Source organism: Eurosta solidaginis, chromosome 2 (assembly GCF_040869045.1).
Source record: "Eurosta solidaginis isolate ZX-2024a chromosome 2, ASM4086904v1, whole genome shotgun sequence".
NCBI lineage: Eukaryota > Metazoa > Arthropoda > Insecta > Diptera > Tephritidae > Eurosta > Eurosta solidaginis.
Genome location: NC_090320.1, coordinates 133,593,903 through 133,610,107, shown reverse-complemented (window position 1 = coordinate 133,610,107; position 16,205 = coordinate 133,593,903). Strand labels below are relative to the sequence as shown.

The following is a 16,205-nucleotide window of genomic DNA, read 5'->3' as shown; positions in this document are numbered from 1 at the left end:
TTTTTTCAATAATGTTGTTCTTGACTTTCAAATGAGTTTACGTCAGCGTCACAGTATCTAAATGATAAAAATTTTTGAGTAGCCTTATGTGAACGTACGCATGTAACAGTTTTTGAACCGTGAAAGATGCAATTTATTACTTTACTATTATAATCAGTTATGACATATGAACTTTTGCCAAATATAGTGGATAATATCAGCTAGGCTAATAGTATTTCACCGATAATATGTCAATTATTAACTTCATCTTATTAACATGGTTCTGCTTTTGGCGAAGTGTCTTCTTCCAGATGAACAACCTCATTTTCAAAATTGTTTAATTTACTCTATGAGGAGTGAAGCTTACTGGCTGACATTTGCGCTGTTTGCATTGATTCGCACTCATCTCTCTTGGGGTCGTTGAAAGAATGTTCCATATCTGCCGTTGATGAGGATAGTGTTTGAATATTCTCGCTGAGCGAAACACCGCAAGAAAGTTGGTGTCTTAAAATTGGTTCAGGGGAACGGTTTGGTTTTTCAGAGAGATTGCTCACAAATGCTTCCTTAGTAATGGATTCTGTAGACAAATTATATTTTGAATGCATCATTGTAGATGGAAAGTTTTCAAAGCCTTTTCCAATAGCATTTAATTGTACCATTTTTGCTGCTTGTATTGTAGCTGTAGATGTACGATCTTGCGATATTCCCATACCTGCAAAACATAAATAAAAATGTTTATAAAAAATATGTAACACATGAATAAAAAGTAAATTGCTTTAAGACAAAAATTAAAGCTTTACAACTTTTCCAGTTTAAGTTCAGAAAATTACAATTCAAGTTCAGAATTTCCAATCTAAATTCAGAAATTTACAATTCAAAGTCAGAAATTTCCAATTAAAGTTAGGAAAATTACAATTTAATTTCAGAAAATTACAATTCAAGTTCAGAATTTTTATTTCAAATTCAGAAAAATTGCCACGTATTTTTTCTTTCATCCTATTGAAATAAATGTGTGTAATTGGTATCTATGTCTTTACGAAGCATTTTACTTCTTAACTCGTTTAAATCAATTTTGCGAGATGGCGAAGAAAAACCCCTTTCCTCTCTTCTCTCTCGCTCATAAAAAGCGATTGCAATGCCATCCAGCTATATTCTTAGTGCCACAACCATTGATCTGCACTGAGAATGGCAACAGTGATGACGAAGATATGACCACTTAAACAGTCAACGGAGCGTCCACACTCCCGCAAGTAACGTATAGGTACTGCCTGCATAGATCTTGGCGCCATATGTCAAAATATCTCAACTTATTCGCCATCATCATCATGAATTGGCACTTAATCGCGATTTTTCGAGTTTCGTAACCAATCACGCCAGCTTTCCCTGTTTCGCGGTAACTCTGTGGAAGTCTCTCCCTTCCACTGCTTCCAAACTGCAGTTTCGACTGAAGTACTTTCTTGGCCGGAGCGTCATCATGCACTTGTTGGAAAGAATTATCCTCCGTTTGATTTCAAGGTTCGGATGTACACTATACCCAAGCAACGGTTTTGGCAACATGGTCAACGAAGCATCAACACTTCCGCAAGTAACATATAAGTACAAAATTAATTAATTAAAATAACTTTTGAAAATTAACACCCTACTTATAAATTTCTGAATTTGAAATATAATTTTCGGAACATGAATTGTAATTTTGTGAACTTGAATTGTAATTTTCTGAACTTGAAATGAAAATTCTGAACTTGTATTTCAGTATGATATCGTGTAAACAAAAAATTAAGTAAGGTCGGTTTGAACTGGGTGTTCATTAAGGACCGCACACGGACTGAATGTGTCTGAGGTGTTACCAGAATTGTCAAAAACGATCAATGGTGCTATCCTTCCGCCATCCTTTATCCTTCAATTGTTTTTATTAACACACTTTTACTACCTTTACCTGTATGTTTGTTTGTTTGCAACCCTTCATTCGCTTCATCGCGGCAGCTGCTTATTAACATGCTTTTACAATTAGCTTAGCCATATTTTAATCATTTTTAAATGGCTTTCGGGATCCCGCCTGGGTCATTTCGGGACTTTTTCGAGACTATTTCGGGGTCATTTTGGGACTCTTCCGGAATCAACTCTGAATGGTTTTCGGGATCCGTCCGGGATTCCTTCGGGGTCGTTCCGGGACTATTTCAGGATCATTTAGGGACCCTTCAGGTTTCATTTCTGGATAATTTTCGGGATTCGTCCGGGATCTCGTCAGGGTCATTTCGGGACTATTACGGGATCTTTGAGGACCCCTCCGGCATCATTTTTGGATGGTTATAGGGATCCGCCCGGGATACCGTTGCGGTCATTTCGGGACTTTTTCGGTACTATTACGGGATCATTTTGGAAGACTTCCAGGATCATTTCGGTATGGTTTTCGGTATCCATCCGGATCCCGTCGTGGTTATTACGTGACTTTTTCTGGACTATTTCAGGAATGATTTAGGGATCCTTCCGAGATCATTTCGGGACTATTTCAGGATCATTTTGGGACACTTCCGGGATAATTTCTGGATCCGTGCGAGATCCCGTGGGGGTAATTTCGGAACCTTTTCGGTACTATTTCGGGATCATTTTGGAAATTTTCCGGGATCATTTCTGGATGGTTTTCGGGATCCGTCCGGGAGCCCCTCAGAGTCATTTCGGACCTTTTTCGGGATCTTTTGGGTACCCTTCAGGGATCGTTTCTGCATTGTTCCCTGGATCAGTCTAAAAAACGTCGTTGTCATTTCGGGACTATTCCGGAACCTTTTGGAGACCCTTCCAGGAGAATTTCTGGAGGGTTTTCGGGATCCCTCCGCGATACCGTCGGGGTGATTTCGTTGCTTTTTCTGGACAATTTTGGAGTCATTTGTGTACCCTATCCGGCTATCAGCTCATTTGGTTCTATTTTTTACTCTATTAAAAATAAAATACATAAAACAGAAAAAATGGTTAAACAGATAACTTGCTAATCAGGCTAACGTGAATAGCCCATATATTTACTTTTTTCCTTGCAGCGTCCCAGCAAAAGCCTAGTAATATTATAAATGCGAAAGTTTGGGTGTTTGGATGCTTGAATGTTTGTATGGCCAGAAGTTTGCTTTTGTGACTCAATCACGCAAGAACGGCTGGACGGATTTGGATGAAATTTGGCACACATGTAGCCAATAGTCTAGAAGGATCGACAAGCAAAATGCTTTCGAAAAGGGGGGAGGGGGCCCCCTATTAACAGTTATAATTTAACCCTCAAACAGGCAAATCTTCAAAACTAAAAAACAAAGTGCAAATATATTTTTTTTTAAGTTAAATTGTAAACCAAGAAGTAAGGTAGATACGATTTTCAAGTAAAAACTATTTTCATTTCTGCATTAGAATGGAAAAAAGGAAGGCTGCCTTAAGGCATCCGAGCCTGTTGCGGTATATTTTAATAGAAAGGCACGGAAAGTAACGAATACAATTTTATTCAAAAATATATATATATATAAAATACAGAGTAAAAGTTTTTGATATTATTTTTTGGCATGGTATTCGGCAAAACAATTTTTCGAACTCGAACAGCATAGGTTTATTTGGCATTTTTGGCAAATGCATTACGTCTGTGATGATTTACAAAACATGCATTTTTTCTTACCGTGTTCTATTTCCAGCCACTTTGGAACGTGGTCATATCTATTGTAACGAACGTCATCAACCAGATGCTTTGCTCTCTTGCCTATTCCGATCTCTACCCCTTCTTTTACCTTTTCAAGTGCACTTGCTTCTCGTCCCGGAGGTCGTCTCTCCCTGTAAGCTACTAGACCAGCTGCAATTTCTTCGCGGAATTGTGGTAATTGATACGTTTTTTCTCCACTTGTACTACAGCTAGAATCGCTTGACTTTTCAGAAAGCGTTCGACGGTATAAAATATACGAGTTTGTTGCAGCCATGTCAATCAGATGATAAAAAATTCGAATCATTGGATTTCGAGTGTTCGCTCTAATATGGTACCGGCCCATAAGACCGTCCATTAGATCAACCCCACCCATATGCTTATTATAATCCCTTATTATCTGAGGGCAGTCTACTTCGAGGTACTTTTTCTGTTTCCGATCGTAGCGTGCCACCTTTGACTCCTGAAGTGGGGGATTTGACCTGGAAAATGGTTCAGTTCCAACGTATGCTGACGCTAATCGTACACTCTTATTGTATTTCCATAGGACTGTATTTATTTCAACGCCATACGATGATGCAACAAACTCTACTGAAAATCCTCTCCCTTGTTTTTTCACTTCGAGGTCGGAAGGTAATTTACAGTTAGGAATCCTATTGACCCTGATTGTACCTAGACTAAAAATTCCACGTGCTCGTAAATATACCAATAACGGAAGCGTTGTGTAAAAATTATCAAAATAAAGGATATGGTTTCTAAAATTTGGTATTGTTTGGGACAACCGAACAAAAACATTGGCCGTGCTTCCCAAGTCCGGTGAGTTAAGTAAGATAACATTGTCACATGCGCCATCATAAATTTCAAAGCGATAAGCAAATCCATTAGTATCGCAGATTACAAATAGTTTTAAATGTTACTTCAACAGTAAAATAATGTTATCAGACTACTTCATGTTACATGAAGTCGAAGAAGTTGTTGCTGTTGTTCTTTTTTCAACACTTTTCAGTGTTACTTCAACAGTAAAATATTGTTATCAGTATACTTCATGTTACATGAAGTCGAAGAATTAAAAATCTTGTTTGCCAGATCGTGTTAATTTGAAAAATTTCAAAAATTGTTGTTGCTTTGCATGCTAAAATCGATCGTGTGAAATTAACATGAATCGTGTTGCTTAAAAATTACGATTTTTTCTCTGGGTGTACCATATAAGGAAGCCTAAAAGCGGTATTGGCGGAGATCACTTCCGACTACAAATACAAACCACAACGGCAGCAGCAGAAAAAATCAAAATCTAATTTCGAAAATTTTCAACAAACTATTTTTTTATTTTCTCACATACTTTTTTTGGTATATTTAAGCATATTGTATATTTTTTTAGACATAAGTTTTCGTAGGAAAAGATTAGTAAAAAACTAAGGGCTTTGAGCTTTATTGTCGCGGTGTTCTTTAAAATCTTTTTTTTTTTAATTTTTTTAAGTAACCTTTTTGTTTGCCAAGTAATTTCACTTCGCTTTTAAAGTTTTGTTGGTAAGTTTAATTTTTTTAGCTGAGTAACTGCACTCCGCTTTTTAAATTTTTGTTGGCAATTTTTCATATACAATTTTTCTTATTTCTGACACTTATTTGATTTTCTTTTTGTGGATAATTACTATATTCAAAGTACACCGATCTTTGCCGGCGTGCTGTGTCTACAGTCTCACTTCCGCACATGCGTTTTTCTTTGTTTTTTTTTTTTTTCCTTTCGGTTAGACCGCGACTAACTCGTAGACCGCGACTAACTCGTAGACCGCGACTAACTCGTAGACCGCGACTAACTCGAAATTATGGAATTTTGAATATTTTTTTCTTTGCACAGATTGCACATACAGATATTTACCAGAACGTTTCTGGCAAATTTACCTGTGTCTTTACGGCATTTAGCATTAGGGGCTTGCTTATAAGCACCCACATTAAATTTTTTTTATCTTTTTCATATTTTTTGCACACGTTTTTTCCTTGGACATTGCCATCACGGTTAAAATTTATTACTAGCAAAATCGTAAGCGATCGATCTGAATCAGTGTTTGAGCGTGGTCATATGTACATATGTATGTTTGAGTTTTTTTTTGTTTCAGCTACTCAACTGTAGCGGCGCCGTTGGAGAAGAAGAGTAATTGGTGAGTGTTTTGAGAGAAACATCGAAATTTATCAAAATACACCTGTTTGGTTGTATGTACAATTGTTAGCAAAGATTCCTGCTCTTGCAAAATTAGAACAGGAATCAGCAAATAAGAAAAAGAACAACAGATCGCAACGAACATATAATTTTTTTTACTTTGATGACCTACTTGTGGATCTACTTGTGCGTTTGCGGTAGGTCAGAGATTAGGGCTTTCAACTTTTTTGTTCGCCATTTTATTTTATTTGGCTTGAATTTTGTATCTGTAGATTTTAAGATAGGAGTTGGTAGGATTAGACATTAGGGTGGTTCATAAATATTATTTTTTACTGGTATAAGAAACCTCACCTCTCGTTTTCTTTTTTAATTTATTTGTTTTTCTTTACAAACAGCTGTATCGAATTGAATTGAATTTAAATCGTATATTATTATTTTGCTTTGTTTTATGTTGAAATTAAATTTTAAGCTGTTTTTTTATTCTTACAAATATCGATGGTTTGCACCCGGTAGGTTAGATAGGTTTAGGGTGTAGACTTAAGAGAAATTGAGTTGTTAAATAAAATTTTGAAATGTATGGCTGAAAACATAGGTTTTTAGTAATGCAGGGCTAAGTTCGAATTCTTGGCTTTGGTGCTGTGCTTGTTCGTGGCAGGGTAAGGTGAAGGTGAGTGGTAGAGAAAAATGACCGAGTGACAGACGGACAGACTAGTGTCTGGTTTGGGGCACTGTAAGTAGATAGGAGTAAGCACAGTGCCCATGGTGCAGTGCAAGTTTCACTGCAGAGGGTGGGAAGACGCCACCTGACAGGACAGGTCTTCACGTTTTTCTCCCCTTATGCTTTTCCCTTTGTAACTTTTCCCCTCATGTCTATTTATATCTTCTTCAGCTTTTCCTTTCACTACACATGCAAGTATGAACCCTTTTTGTTCATGTGGCTGCGGGTGAGGACGGTGGTGTAATACCCCGCCCGAGCTAGCCTGGGATGCAAGTATACCTGCTTGCCGCCGCTCCTCACCACCCCAAACAGTCAGCCACGTAACAACTCAAGATTCATTTTAAAACTTATAAGTTATACCGCCTTTTTTAACTTTCCTCATTGTGTCTAACATCACGTCAAGTATAACAGAACAGATGAAGTTAGGTTAGGTTAAATTATGTTGTATCAAGTTAGGTTAGCTTAGGTTAGGTCGCTTTGTAGGTTAAGGCGCATTAGACGAATTTTGGTTTGGTTATATGTTGGTGGTAGATCATAGGATATCAAGTAGTTTAGGTCAGGTTAGGTTAGGTTAGGTCGCCTTGTAGGTTAAGGCTTACTAGCTAAAATTTGTTCTATGTTGCTGTTTGTAAGTTACAGCATATCGAATAGGTTAGGGCAGGGAAAGTTAGGTTATGTAGGGTCAGGTTAGTTTTGGGTGCGTTCTGTAACATTTTTACGCTCACAGTTTTTTTTCTGCGGCTGTGGATTTTCTGCCCAAGTTTTAAGCCTGCACCATTTAAGAACAAAACTCCACGGTATTTTTGATCGAATTTGACCGTTGTTAGGTTAGGATTAGTTAGTTTGAGTCACAAATAACGTTTTGATATATGTTGAGGGTTGAGTTATCAATATCCAAGGTCATTATCGTATTAAGGTACGAGATTGAATTCGCGAATTGTTCCTATGTCTCAAAAACTCGAAAAACGGAAGTTTTTTGAGGTTAGAAAAAAAAAAACAAGAGCTAACATTTGAATTCTGACAACGGATTCGTGACCAGCGACCAAAAATCCATAAGAATTGACCTGTCTCCTCAGTTGAACATTCCACTTTTTTTCTGTGGATTTTGATGCGCTGAATCCAAATCTGGCCCCAAAATTGATCTATCAGCTCTGGTTTGGTGTAGGTGTAGGAAAATTTAGAAATACGAAAATTTCAAAGTACGATATCTCAGCAAAAAAAAAATGAGTTTTGAGCAAGCTCAACACCATTGGAAAGAAGAAGACTTTTATTTAAAGATGCCATCCTTTGCTTTTTGTGAAAGAAAACATTTGCAAGGCTACAAAACCTCAAATATGTGCAAAAACGGTGTTGTTTGGACTTTTAGGTTAGGATATCTCGAAAACCAGAGCTGATAGAGCAATTCTGAGGCCAGATGTGCTTGTTAGTAAGACAATATTTGGAGTTGCTATGAACAATATAAAAAAAAAATTGTTGTATAAAGTTGTACAGGTTTTTCGCTTCCGCAGGATACTCAACATTCAGAACATGAAATAACGTAAATATAGTATCAAGTGCCTTTAAAAATGTAGGCAACTTATGTAGAATACCATCGAAAAGAATATAAAAACTAGCCAAACTAGCTATATCTGGTCCAAAAACTAAAATTATAGGTTGCAGTGGATGTTCTTTCCCCATAGCCTTCAACTTAAGTTCTTCATATAGTTTTCGGTAATCATTAATGCATTCACAGTGCAGTACTGTAACGTTTTGAGCATCGACTATAGACGGTTTCCATTTCAAACGTTTGCCGGCATTTGCTTGCTGGACAGAAATCATTGATGGCTTGAGCACAGCATGTAAAAGCAACGTAATTATACAATCTTTTGAATCTGCGATAAAAAGTAAATTACATTAATACATATATACTTATTATTTATGCTAAAGTATAGGTATTAAATTACCGTCATTCAGGGATGTCTCAATTTTAGCCAATAAATTTTTGGATGCTGAATCCTTTACTTTTTCCTTCATGTATGGAAGTATAGTCGTTGTAAAATTAGGCCATTCGGTGAACAAACTTTGGGATTTGTCCGGGTATTTGAATTCGAAATAAATTTCAATCTACGTATATATGTATGAAGAAAAAAATTGTATGAATATACTTTTTACTTACATATGATCATATTTAAAATTCAAGGTCAATTATTCTTACCAAGGAGTATCCAAGTGAATGTTTTAAAAGCGGCCAATCAATCAGCATATTTTTGCTTTTATTTTTGACATCTTCTATTCTTAAGGCAATCGTATCTCTCCAGTTGTGTTCTACAACACTCCATGGTTCCACGTTATGTGAAAGCCATACTTTTTTGCCCAAAGCATCTTCATCTACCAATATAATAAAAATAAATATAATAAAACACAAATTGTACATTTAAACAAAATGTATACCTTCGGTTTGAGTTTCTGTCTGTTCGGTTATTTTATAACTATTTATATCGATTTCCGCATCCTTGACTTTTGTAGCCCTTTTCATTTTACGGCGGACATTTGTTGCTTTGTCATATAATTTTCCAGTAGGATTTTTTCCATTGCGTTTGTTGCAGTAATATCTCTGTATATATGTAAGTAAAATAATGAAGCAAATGTTTTATAAGGGAGGCCCGAATTCAGATGCCATTTTGGAATAATCATAGTATTAAATCTAAAGCTTTGTATCGTGGGTGAATTCACTTTACCATTACGCGCCCAATACATTAAATCAAACATGGCACAACATTTTAGCTTTGATACTACTTATAACAAAACTGACAGGTGGATATCGGGATAATACATAGCCAATATTAAAAACGTTGTTTTTTAAAATCTTACCACCCTCGCGAAGGGCAGACATCTTGCCGCGATGCGAGGGCTTAGTCGCTGACCACGGGACTATGCCACCCAGTAGGATGCAGGTTCACATGGATCTCCATGGCTGCGGTGGCCTAGTCCTAGGGTGAGCGATGGCCAAGATCTGTCCCCTCCCAATCCAGGGTGTTATGCGGCACCGTGCCCATTGGATGGTTTGCAGCCGGGAGGTGGCTATATTTGTACGGAACCTCTCTGACACCGGGCCGCTTCAGAGAGTAAAAATGGTCTTACCGCGGTAAGAGGCTCTGCCGCGGCGGACGACACTTTTCCCCCTTTCAATAAGGTGACCCTAAGCTGGCCTCGTCTAGCAAGGGGTCGTACGAACAAGATGAACAACAAAAACAAAGTAAAAGATAATTCGTCCTCCTCCACAGGGAGAAGGACAACAGCATTGGCATCCATACGCCCTAGTGAACGAGGGAGGGCTACCAATGCTACCAACGCTAAAGGGAAGAGCGACTTGGTGAGGGTAGGCAATAGTATGGCGGCGAAGGGAGTTGCGCTGGCAACGGTGAACCCTGACGCGCCTGCTGTTGTCGGACACCGACCAAGCGCCGGAACGGCAACCTTTATTCCCACTGCTGTGGCAGGGGTCTCTGGACCTGGCCACTCCGAGCCAAGGGAAAACGGGGCCGCAACAGCTACTTTAACGCGCGCGAGCGACTGCGTTGGAAACGACGGGTCGGCTCCCCATGGACGACAAGAGGGCAACCTCAGTCAACACAGTCTTAGGTGATCGGACGGGGGCAAGCACCAGTATGGCGGCGAAGGTAGTTGCGCTGGCAACGGCGAACACTGACGCGCCTGCTGATGCTGGGCGCCCGTCTGACGCCGGTATGGCGACTGTTCTCCCCACGGCTGTGACAGGGGTCCCACGATCTGGTCACACTGAGCCAAAGGAGAAAGGAGGTATAATGAAGACATCATCCGGGGGTACGACCGCGAGGGCAACTACGGGTCGGACCCCTTCTCAAGAAGAGTCCCACAAGGGATCGTTCCACAGGAACAAAAGAAGGGCTGCAAAAGTTCTGTCAAGGTATGAGGTTGTTCCGCTGGAAACGCTGTCAGAGAACGCCAGGAATTCGGTGGAAAGGGCGCGAGCTCTACTGCCGAATTTTCGGGGTTCTCTGCCAACAAGCGCAACCCCATATAAACGTCAAAGGTCCGATGAGGACATCAAACCATCGCCGAAAAGGCACCAGAATCACCTCGCGGTAGCCAAACCCAGCTTTGCCGAGGTAGCCAAGGGCCGGATCCTTATAGGAATCCTGGACCGAGGGAATGACCGTGGTGCAATCCCTAAAGACCAGTGGCCGTACGTCCGGAATGAAATCGGCAGGATGGTACCAGGGCCAAATCAAGGTACTCGCTTGCGAGGACGCAAGGTCTGTTGCGCTGTACAAGGCAGCAGCCGCAAAGCTGGGACAAGTCTATCCCGGGGCGATTATCGAGGTCGTTGACTGGAAGGACATTCCGGCTCGGCCAAGGGCCAGGGCATGGGTTCCAGCGGTTCCAGCAGAACCTGAGAGAATTCTCAGGATGCTGCAACTGATGAACCCGGTTCTCCCAACGCAGGACTGGAGTGTCATCCAAGTCGAGGACGCTGTAGGACCTAGGAGACAGGTCGTGTTAGCCCTGAATAAGGAAGCTCTCGAGCCCCTTAGACGGAGCAAAGGAAGAGTGTTTTATGGCCTCGGGGAGGTCGTAATTCATGTATACCGTAGGGACGCACAGCGCGCATCCCCTTCGAGTGCCTCTTTGGACACGGACATTGAGGCATCCGAAGTGGAAGCGGAAATCTCCGACGCCGAAAGCCTGGTTTCCGCCACGTCAAATTGCGCAGGGGCTCTGGGCAATTTGTCGATGAAGGATGCTCTGCTGGATAGCGACGGAGAGGATCCCAACATCACGGTGATGGAGGCAGGGGAGTCTGAGCAAGCTCATGCTGAGGTTGCTCCAGATAAACCTGCACAAAAGTAAGGCAGCCTCGGCTGCTCTCATCAGTCGCCTTTCTAAAGGCGACGTCGAAGTGGTCCTTATCCAAGAACCCTGGGTGAACAACTCAAGGATTTGCGGATTGGGGGCCACTGGGTTTAAGCTCATCCGAGCTGCAGATGAAGGTAAATTGAGAACATGCATTTTGGTAAAGTCTGAGCTAAATACCTTTCTCTTGCCTAATTATAGCAATGGTGACGTCACAGCGGCCAGCTTGGCAAGCGGAGGCACCCAATTAACGCTAGCCTCCGTTTATATGCCGTACGACGCAGAGGAACCTCCTCCGCAAAAGACGGTAAAGGATCTGGTGGCCGACTGAAGCAAAGGCCATCTGATAAATGGGACAGACGCAAACGCCCACCACGTGCAGTGGGGTAGTTCCGACATAAGCACTCGGGGTGAGTCACTTTTTGAGTACCTTTTAACAACTAACCTTGTAGTTTGCAATGTAGGTAATGAACCAACTTTTATTACTAAAAACCGTAGAGAGGTTATTGACCTCACTATTTGTAGCGAAAGCGTTTATGGGTGGGTTAAAAAATGGCGTGTTCTTGAGGAACATTCCTTTTCAGACCACCGTTATATTGAAGTAATGTTAGAGTTCTTCTTCGATCAGCCCATTGCGAGACGTAACCCACGTAATACAAACTGGGAACTACATAATGAGCTGTTAGCAAGAGAACTACCAGAACTGCCCCCACAAAGCCCCTCATCAACGATGGAGCTAGAGGGTCTGGTAGAAACCTTCACATCGGCTTTCTCAAAAGCCTTAGAACAGGCCTGTCCATTGCCAAAACCGCGCGGTAAGCGTAAACCTCACTGTCCCATGTCCCATGATCTGGACCTACTTCGTAAATCCTGTAGAGAACAGTTTAGCAAAGCCAAATTCTTTGATAACGGGTCACAATGGCTAGAATACAAGGACAAACTAAGAACCTACAAAAAAGTCCTGAGACAAGTGAAGAGAATTTTATGGAGAAACTTCTGCACTGGAGTCGAAAGTGTCGTGGACACATCCAGGCTACGGTGCGTGCTTTCTAAGACGCAAACAGCTATTAGCTTTCTGCGGAGACCGAATGGTACCTGGACCAGCACAGAAGGGGAAACTCTAGAGCTGCTCCTGGACACACATTTCCCGGGAAATATGACCAACGCACCGGAAGTACCTGCAGCAAACCAAGCTGTGAATATACCCATCACTGAGGAGAGAGTGAGATGGGCAGTCAAAAGTTTTAAACTTTTTAAGGCTGCTGGACCAGACGGGATTTTACCCGCTCAACTTATCTACTCTTTGGAGGTATCAGCCAACTGGCTGCGGCACATATATACCGCTTGTTTGTCTATGAACTATATTCCGTGTGCATGGAGGAGCGCCACGGTCATATTCATTCCTAAGGCAGGCAAAGCCTCTCATTACGAGCCGAAGGAGTATAGACCTATCAGTCTTTCATCCTTCGTACTCAAGACCCTAGAGAGAATATTTAGCGATTTTCTCACTACAAGCATTGATAGGAATCTCATTTCGGACTATCAACACGCCTACACCAAAGGTAACAGTCAAGCCGACGAAAGATGGCTACAAACACCGGGATGTCGAACGTCGAAAGAAACCTGGCCTAAATGGGATCCTAAAAGGTCCCGTCACGTGTACAACCTAAGAAGGGATACAATTTCCACACTTGTGGGGGCACTAACGGGTCATTGCTCATAGGTAGGCATGCAGAAAGGCTAGGAGCGCCTTATCGTCGTTGCTGTAGGAGTTGTAAAGAAGATGAGGAGGAGGAAACAGTGGTTCGCCTCATTTGCAACTGCCCAGCGCTAAGCGGAGCACGGCAGCGATTTTTGGGAGCTCCATTTCTTGATACTATGAGTCAGGTTGTGGAGCATGCCGCCAAGGACCTGGTAGCTTTCATCAGGTCCTCAAAATGGTTCGAAGAGGAGAGGTAACGGTGTTTTTCGTGGTATCACAACGGGCCTAGTACTACTGGCCTAAGTGTGCCCTCGGGCAGCCACCCCAACCGAACCTAACCTAAAATCTTACCAAATCTTTTATAGGAAATAATAATATAATTTGTTCTGAAAAATTTATGATATCCCTCATTGTCATAGGGATCGACCGCTCAGAAAAATATTGGTCTATGATATTTACCAAGGCTTGGCGATGTTCGTCTAGCAACAAACAATGTTCCTTATATTGCTGCAAAACGGTTTGGCCCCATGGAATTGCTTTTAGTATTTCACCTAGACTCTTTACAGGTGTACTTGCTGCGACAGGTTGAGATTTGTGGCTGCAACTAAGCGAACTATTTGAAGATTCCAAAAAACACATGATATTTTCCTGCAATTAAAAATGAAATGCAAAAAAATATATATGTGTACATTTAACTAAAATCAACGCTTACTTTATTTTCCTTCAAATTGGCTAGCCTTTGCTTAAATTTAATTCTAGTCCCAAGCATTGAAAGAGGGATAAGCTCATTGATATCGTCTTCTTTAATTAAAAACAGGCTCTCAATGTCCATTCCACAGTCTGAAAATATAAAATCGCAATATGTATATTTATGAATATGCACTAGGGTGGGCCTTCTTTTGCAAATTTGCCAAACAAAGCAAGAATTTGCTGACCGTTAGCAATTTCTGGCAGGTTGTCGCATTGCCATATCTTGAAATATTTCCACAAATCACGTTTTCACTACCTAACATACATTTCCGAAAAGTTCTTGATTTGTTCCTTAATTCAAATTTGCCTCCATACAAATATGGTGCAGCTTAATATGAACACTTATTAACAAACATACAATTGAAGATTGAATGAATAGGTTCCTGTTCATAAAAACTTAACTAAATTATCTTACCTATCATTCTTTTGTCACACATCTTCGCCAAAATCCATTTTTTCCGCAAATGATGTCTTTTAGATTCGTGTTCTTGCACGTCGGAGCTGCTGTGGTGCCGCTCTGAGGCAGAAAAGTCTCAATTTCACCAGAAGACAGCAGCTCACCACTGCGCCCAATAATAAATATTTGGCTGGATTCTTGGTCAGCATCACTCACTACACTGTTCATTTTACTAACGAAATGCTTTAATTAAATATTTATGAAAAAACTTGCGCAATTATCAAAACAAAATAGCTTTTATTAACAACTCACAATATTATATTGCAAGCGACGCTGACATTTCGAGAAAATTTACGTATTTGTAACGGAATAGTTGCTGTTATTCTTTTTTCAACACTTTTCAGTGTTACTTCAGCAGTAATATATTGTTATCGGACTACTTAATGTTACATGAAGTCGAAGCAGTTGTTGCTGTTGTTCTTTTTTCAACACTTTTCAGTGTTACTTCAACAGTAAAATATTGTTATTAGACTGCTTCATGTTACATGATGCCTAAGTCACCATTTTTAAATGTTACTTGAACAGTAAAATAATGTTATAAGACTACTTCGTTACATGAAGTCGAAGAAGTTGTTTCTGTTGTTCTTTTTTCAACACTTATCAGTGTTACTTCAACAGTAAAATATTGTTATCAATATACGTCATGTTACCTGAAGTCGAAGAAGTAAAAATCTTGTTTGCCAGATCGTGTTAATTTGAAAATTTTTTTAAAAATTGTTGTTGCTTTGCATGTTAAAACCGATCGTGTGAAATTAACATCAATCGTGTTACTTAAAAATTACGATTTTTTCTCTGGGTGCACCATATAAGGAAGCCTAAAAGCGGTATTGGCGGAGATCACTTCCGACTACAAATACAAACCACAACGGCAGCAGCAGAAAAAATCAAAATCTAATTTCAAAAATTTCCAACAAACTATACTTTTGTATTTTCTCACATACTCTTTTAGTATATTTAAGCATATTGTATATTTTTTAGACATAAGTTTTCGTAGGAAAATATTCGTAAAAAGCTAAGGGCTTTGAGCTTTATTGTCGTGGTCTTCTTTAAAATCTTTTTTTTTTTTAATTTTTTTAAGTAATCTTTTTGTTTGCCAACTAATTTCACTTCGCTTTTAAATTTTTGTTGGTAAGTTAAATTTTTTTAGCTGAGTAACTGCACTCCGCTTTTTAGATTTTTGTTGGCAATTTTGCATATAAAATTTTTCTTATTTCTGACACTTATTTGATTTTCTTTTTGTGGTTAATTACTATATTCAAAGTACACCGATCTTTACCGGCGTGCTGTGTCTACAGTTCCACTTCCGCAGATGCGTTTTTCTTTGTTTTTTTTTCCTTTCGGTTAGACCGCGACTAACTCGAAATTATGGAATTTTGAATATTTTTTTCTTTGCACAGACTGCACATACAGATATTTGCCAGAACGTTTCCGGCAAACTTACCTGTGTCTTTACGGCATTTAGCGTTAGGGGCTTGCTTAAAAGCACCCATATTAAAATTTTTTTATCTTTTTCATATTTTTTTGCACACGTTTTTTCCTTGGACATTGTCATCGCGGTTAAAATTTATTATTAGCTATACACTCATTATCCAAGATCGTAAGCGATCGATCTGGATCAGTGTTGTTTGGACTTTTAGGTTAGGATATCTCGAAAACCAGAGCTGATAGAGCAATTCTGAGGCCAGATTTGGATTCAGCGCGGTTTCTGGGTGTGAGATGCTGTCGGCCTCTGTAATCTTGAAATTTGTTTCAAAATAGGGGAAAGAATTTAATTTTTTCGTGGCTAAAGATTTTAAACATTTTTTCAATAATGTTGTTCTTGACTTTCAAATGAGTTTACGTCAGCGTCACAGTATCTAAATGATAAAAATTTTTGAGTAGCCTTACGTGAACGTACACATGTAACAG

The 16,205-nt window shown here is 39.9% G+C and overlaps 2 protein-coding genes across 16 annotated transcripts in view; both read right to left on the bottom strand.

The window, feature by feature from the left end:
- Positions 1 to 109: 109 nt before the first annotated feature.
- The window catches only part of LOC137240233 (protein abrupt-like), a 935,093-nt gene continuing 918,997 nt past the window's right edge, over positions 110 to 16,205 (bottom strand). For all 15 annotated transcript variants that reach the window (XM_067766236.1, XM_067766230.1, XM_067766235.1 and 12 more), the window contains one exon: positions 110 to 691. In XM_067766236.1, the coding sequence (XP_067622337.1) occupies positions 327 to 691 (365 nt within the window). In that variant the 3' untranslated portion in view covers positions 110 to 326. The remainder of the gene's footprint in view (positions 692 to 16,205) is intronic.
- Positions 7,088 to 16,038, bottom strand: LOC137240234 (uncharacterized). Its single transcript, XM_067766241.1, has 7 exons — positions 14,256 to 16,038; positions 13,803 to 13,930; positions 13,550 to 13,738; positions 8,947 to 9,109; positions 8,711 to 8,883; positions 8,460 to 8,619; positions 7,088 to 8,387 (listed from the first exon to the last, which is right to left on the bottom strand). The coding sequence occupies exons 1-7, from the start codon at positions 14,275 to 14,277 to the stop codon at positions 7,879 to 7,881; spliced, it is 1,344 nt and encodes a 447-aa protein (XP_067622342.1). The 5' UTR covers positions 14,278 to 16,038; the 3' UTR covers positions 7,088 to 7,878.

Excerpts from the sequence above, each read along its gene's own strand:
- LOC137240234 (XM_067766241.1), bottom strand. The coding sequence starts at position 14,277 with ATGTGTGACAAAAGAATGATAG. Across the intron at positions 13,739-13,802 it reads CCAATTTGAAGGAAAATAAA|GAAAATATCATGTGTTTTTT; the intron begins GTAAGCGTTGAT and ends TTTTAATTGCAG. Across the intron at positions 8,620-8,710 it reads ATTCACTTGGATACTCCTTG|ATTGAAATTTATTTCGAATT; the intron begins GTAAGAATAATT and ends ATATATACGTAG.